The sequence below is a fragment of the Nannospalax galili genome, unplaced genomic scaffold (genome assembly GCF_000622305.1).
Source record: "Nannospalax galili isolate Female #2095 unplaced genomic scaffold, S.galili_v1.0 scaffold562, whole genome shotgun sequence".
Classification (NCBI taxonomy): Eukaryota; Metazoa; Chordata; class Mammalia; order Rodentia; family Spalacidae; genus Nannospalax; species Nannospalax galili.
Window position 1 is genome coordinate 111,338 of NW_008348205.1, and position 4,453 is coordinate 115,790.

General features: G+C 42.3%; 1 protein-coding gene across 1 annotated transcript in view; it reads left to right on the forward strand.

Annotated features, from left to right (window-relative positions):
- Positions 1-2,184, forward strand: part of LOC103743548 (ryanodine receptor 2-like) — a gene marked incomplete at its 5' end in the record, with an annotated part of 111,152 nt that extends 108,968 nt beyond the window's left edge. The window contains 1 exon segment of the mRNA XM_029569232.1: positions 2,083-2,184. Coding sequence (XP_029425092.1) covers positions 2,083-2,184 — 102 coding nt within the window.
- Positions 2,185-4,453: the final 2,269 nt, after the last annotated feature.

Sequence of the window (4,453 nt, forward strand, 5' to 3'; positions counted from 1 at the left end):
TTTAAAAAATTAAAAAAATATTTAAAGTATCTATTCATTAAATTATAAGTATAGTTTCTAAAAGTGTGTTGTTTGGGGGTAAAAAGTAATGGCCACCAAAGGCTTCAGAAGAAAGTGGTGACCTCAAGTCCAAAATTCACATCTTCATCAAACTTTGGTTTTAAAGATAGTTTCATATTAGATGAAGGATATTGAAAATTCTTTTGTGGGGGTTTGTGTGTGAATTTATGTCCCTGGATTGCATGTGTGAGTGTATGTCTCTGTGTGTATCTGTGTGTTTTGGGGCTCATGTACACATGTGCATGTGGAGGCCAGAGGTCAATGTTAAGTATCTTATATTCCTCCATTATTGTTCATCTTATTTCTTGATACTGGGCATCTCTGTGAGCTCAGGGCTTTCAGATTGGCTAGCCAGGTTAGCCAGGAAGTTCTAGGAACCCCCCCCCAATACACATACACTACTAGGGTTACCAGATGGACACTAGCTCTCTCATCTGGCTTTTCACATGGATGCTAGGGACTCAAGCTCAGGTCTTCATGGTTGTTCAGGAAGCATTTTATTTATTTACTTACTTTTATTTACTATTTTTACTTTATGTGTATACACGTATTGCCTGCATGTGTGTAAGTGCACCTGTGTCATGCAATGCCTGTGGAGGACAGAAGAGAGTGTCAGAGACCCTGGAACTGGAGTTATGAACAGTTGTTAACTGCCATGTGGGTGCTGGGATTCAAACCCGGATCCACTGCGAGAGCAGCCAGTGCTCTTACCTGCTGAGCCATCTCTCCAGCCCCTTGAAAAGTTTTAAACTTTTGTACCTTCTATGCATCTATACTTTCTAATATCAAACAGATCCTTAGCTCACTAAAAATAGATTGCATCAGGTGTGTGTGTGTGTGTGTGTGTGTGTGTGTGTGTGTGTGTCCAAAGAAAATAGTCCAGTGAGAAGACTCTGCATCCTATCAGATGAATCTTATTTCACTGGAGCTTAGTTTCTGCTTGAGAGAGGATGGTGATCCTAGGCCTGTCAGAGAAATTAAATCTACATGGCACAAAAACCTAACATGCACACATGCAGATCACATCAAGTGCCCTGAGGGATGCTTATGCCTCAAAGTACCTCACTGTCACATGACCCATGTGACCTCATGACCCACTGTGCTGAGGCCAGCCAACATCTTCCTCCCTCAAAGAAGCCCTTTCTGTTTGTAGGATAATGTGTGACTCTTCATTTCAATAATGCTTACCAGAAAGTCAAGGAAAAGTCTCTTTGATAGAGAAACTCCATTGGATACTGAATGTTTTAAGTGGGGCATGGAGAGAGATAACACAGAAAGGCAGTCCCGAGTCTCTCCAGTCTAACCACCTGGATTCTGAGGGCTGGTGGGATGGTATGGCAAATGATTTTAAGTTCAAATAGGCAGAACAGTGGAAGAATGAATGAACCCTTTGATGGACAGTAGGGTATAGGAATGAGCAAATCTGGGATGCTCTTGATTTGCATATTTAAAACGAACATTTGAGAAACATGCGTGTACCACAGCAGGGTCTTAATATGTGTCAGGGTTAAAAAAAAAAACACATCAGGCTGTGGTCCTTGTAGCCTCTTTGTAGGGATTATGTATCGGCACAGCCATAGACCTGGTCTGTTTTAGGAAAACGGTGCATTTAATCGCCTTTCAAAAGAACTCTTTCCAAATGGCTCCGGAACATAATACTCATTAGGAACAGAACTCTTTATGTTGATTTACACTGGATGAAACTCCTGCCAGGCTAGGAGATGCAGGTTTGTAATTCTAGCTACCGGAGAAACTGAGGAAGGAGAACTGTATTTTCAAGGTCTACCTTGGGACACAGAGTGATTTCAAGGCTAGCCTGGGCAACTTAGAAAGACTTTGTCTCAAAAGAACTTGGCAACTGTGCACAAAACCCCGGCTTGTGGCCCCAGAAATTGCAGAGTGGAGAACTAAATCTTACTCATCTTCTTAGCTCGTTTTAAGTTTATGTTTCCAAGCAGGGGCTTAAACAGAAGCACACTTAAACTAATATACGTAAAACAATTTTCGACATTTGTGTTTTAGTTGGCGAATGGATGGATTTATGGTGAAATCTATTCAGATTCATCTAAGATTCAACCACTAATGAAGCCATATAAACTACAGTCTGAAAAGGTGAGAGAGTGAATTTGTAAAGTATTGATTTTTGGTAAATGTTTGCTATGTGTTTTATTATTAAAATCCTTCATTATCTCTTTAAAATTGTTTTCATATGCACACGTGTGTATGTGTGCATGCACATGTGCACGCACGCACACAGACCTATGTACCACACATATGTGTGGAAGTCAGAGGACAACTTACAGGACTCTCCTTCTGCCATGATGGTTCTAAGGATAAAACTCAGGTCATCAGTGCTGGTCATCTCAACAGCCCAAAATCTTTATTTTCTACTTGGTTTTTACTTTTATTTAAAATCCCACGTGTATGTTTTTAAATCCGTTTCCCTTTTGTGTTTTGCGACGGAGTCTCTTTCCTCAGGATTTTCCCTTTGAATGTTCATTCCTCTCCCATACTTTTCCTTTTTATTGAATTTTTATTGAATTTAATCATCTTTATATCTCCTTCTTCATCATCACCCACACACATCCCCCCACTGGATTTCGTGCATTCTGTCATTTGTATTAAGGTCTAGTGAGTCAAGTTAGTGTTCCCTGATGTCCCTCAGTCAAAGTTCATCCACTGGGGTCTAGTCATCCAGCTAGAGTTCCTCCCTTAAAGATTAACTCTTCCGGGGCTGGAGAGATGGCTCAGCTGTTAAGAGCACCAACTGCTCTTGCAGAGGACCTGGGTTCGATTCCCAGCACCCACATGGTGGCTACGAACCATCCTTAACTCCAGGCCCAGGGGAATCTGAAGCCCTCTTCTGACTTCTGCGGCATTGCACAACATGGGTGCACTCACATACATGCAGATAATACACTCATACACATAAAATAATAAAATGCTTAAAAAAAGATTAACTCTTCCTTACCCAATAGTAATCAGGTGCCCAATAGTTCTTTGGCTAAGATTGGGGCCTGCTGACCAATTCCACAGTTCTGTGGTGGGTTTTTGTCTCCTTGAGTTTACTTGGGGCTTGTGTATGCTGACACCATTGCCATAGAATCATATGAGTGGTGGGGCGGGGGGCGGGGTATGGCTCAGTGGTTAAGAACACTGACCATTCTTGCAAAAGACCCGGGTTCAAATCCCAACACCCACATAGCAGCTAACAGCTGCCCGTAATTCCAGTTCTAGGGGTTCCAGCAGCCTCTTCTGTCTTCTGCGGCCATTGCACGACACGGGTGCACTTACCTACATGCAGGCAATACATGCATACACATAAAAGTAATAAATAAGTAATATTGGGGGCTGGAGAGATGGCTCAGTCGTTAAGAACACTGGTTGTTCTAGCAGAAGACCCGGGTTTGAATCCCAGCACCCACATGGCAGCTAACAAGTGTCTGTAACTCCAGTCCCAGAGGATCCGACAGCCTCTTCTGACCTCTGCAGGCATTGCATGACATGGGTGCACTTACCTACATGCATGCAATACATGCATACACATAAAATTAAAAAAAAAAGAATGATACGAACAGGGTCCCAGGCGCCTATAGGACTCCAGTGGCTGTGCACCTCCTCCTTCACTCTTATAGTCTTTCTACCCCCTCTTCTGCAGTGGTCCCTGAGCCCTGGGTTCATTTTTGTCTGTTGCATTTAATTAAAAATTTATTTTTATTTTATGTGTATGAGTGTTCTGACTGCATGTATGTAAGTGCACCCATGTTGTGAAGCACCTGCAGAAGACAGAAAAGTGTCCAATCTCCTAGAACTGGAGTTAAAGATGGTTGTGAGCCACCATGTGGGTCCTGGGATTTGAATCCAAGTGTTCTGTAAGAACACCCAGTGCTCTTAACTGCTGAGCCATCTCTCCAGCCCCAGGGACTTTAGAAAATATTCTTATGTTCACAGTTTCTTAGTGACAGATGATAAGATAATGTTGAATCTTCACATACTTCTCTGAAGGAGAACGCATAGCTTGAAAAACTGCCTTAGAAAGGGTTCTCTGGGAGGGCACAGATACGAAGCGCTGCCTTTCTGTTCCAATGGCAGAAAAGCCTGGACACGTGATCTTCACATTTCTTTCATTGTCTTTTTCCTTCTGGTTTCTATTGAAGGTGTCTGGAGCTGGAGAGCCAGGGAATGTGGCCCTCCCTCCATGTAGCATCACAGACAAGGACCCTTAGCAGCCTTAGACTCAGTGCACACACTTCCCTTGAATATTTTTACTTGGGGTTTTACCTATAAACGTCTGAGGATAATCAGTGTTTGAATGAAGGCAGTCAATTTCAGAACAAATCACTAAATACTTTGAATTTTCATTTTGGTTCATAATACTAACTACTAATCTTTG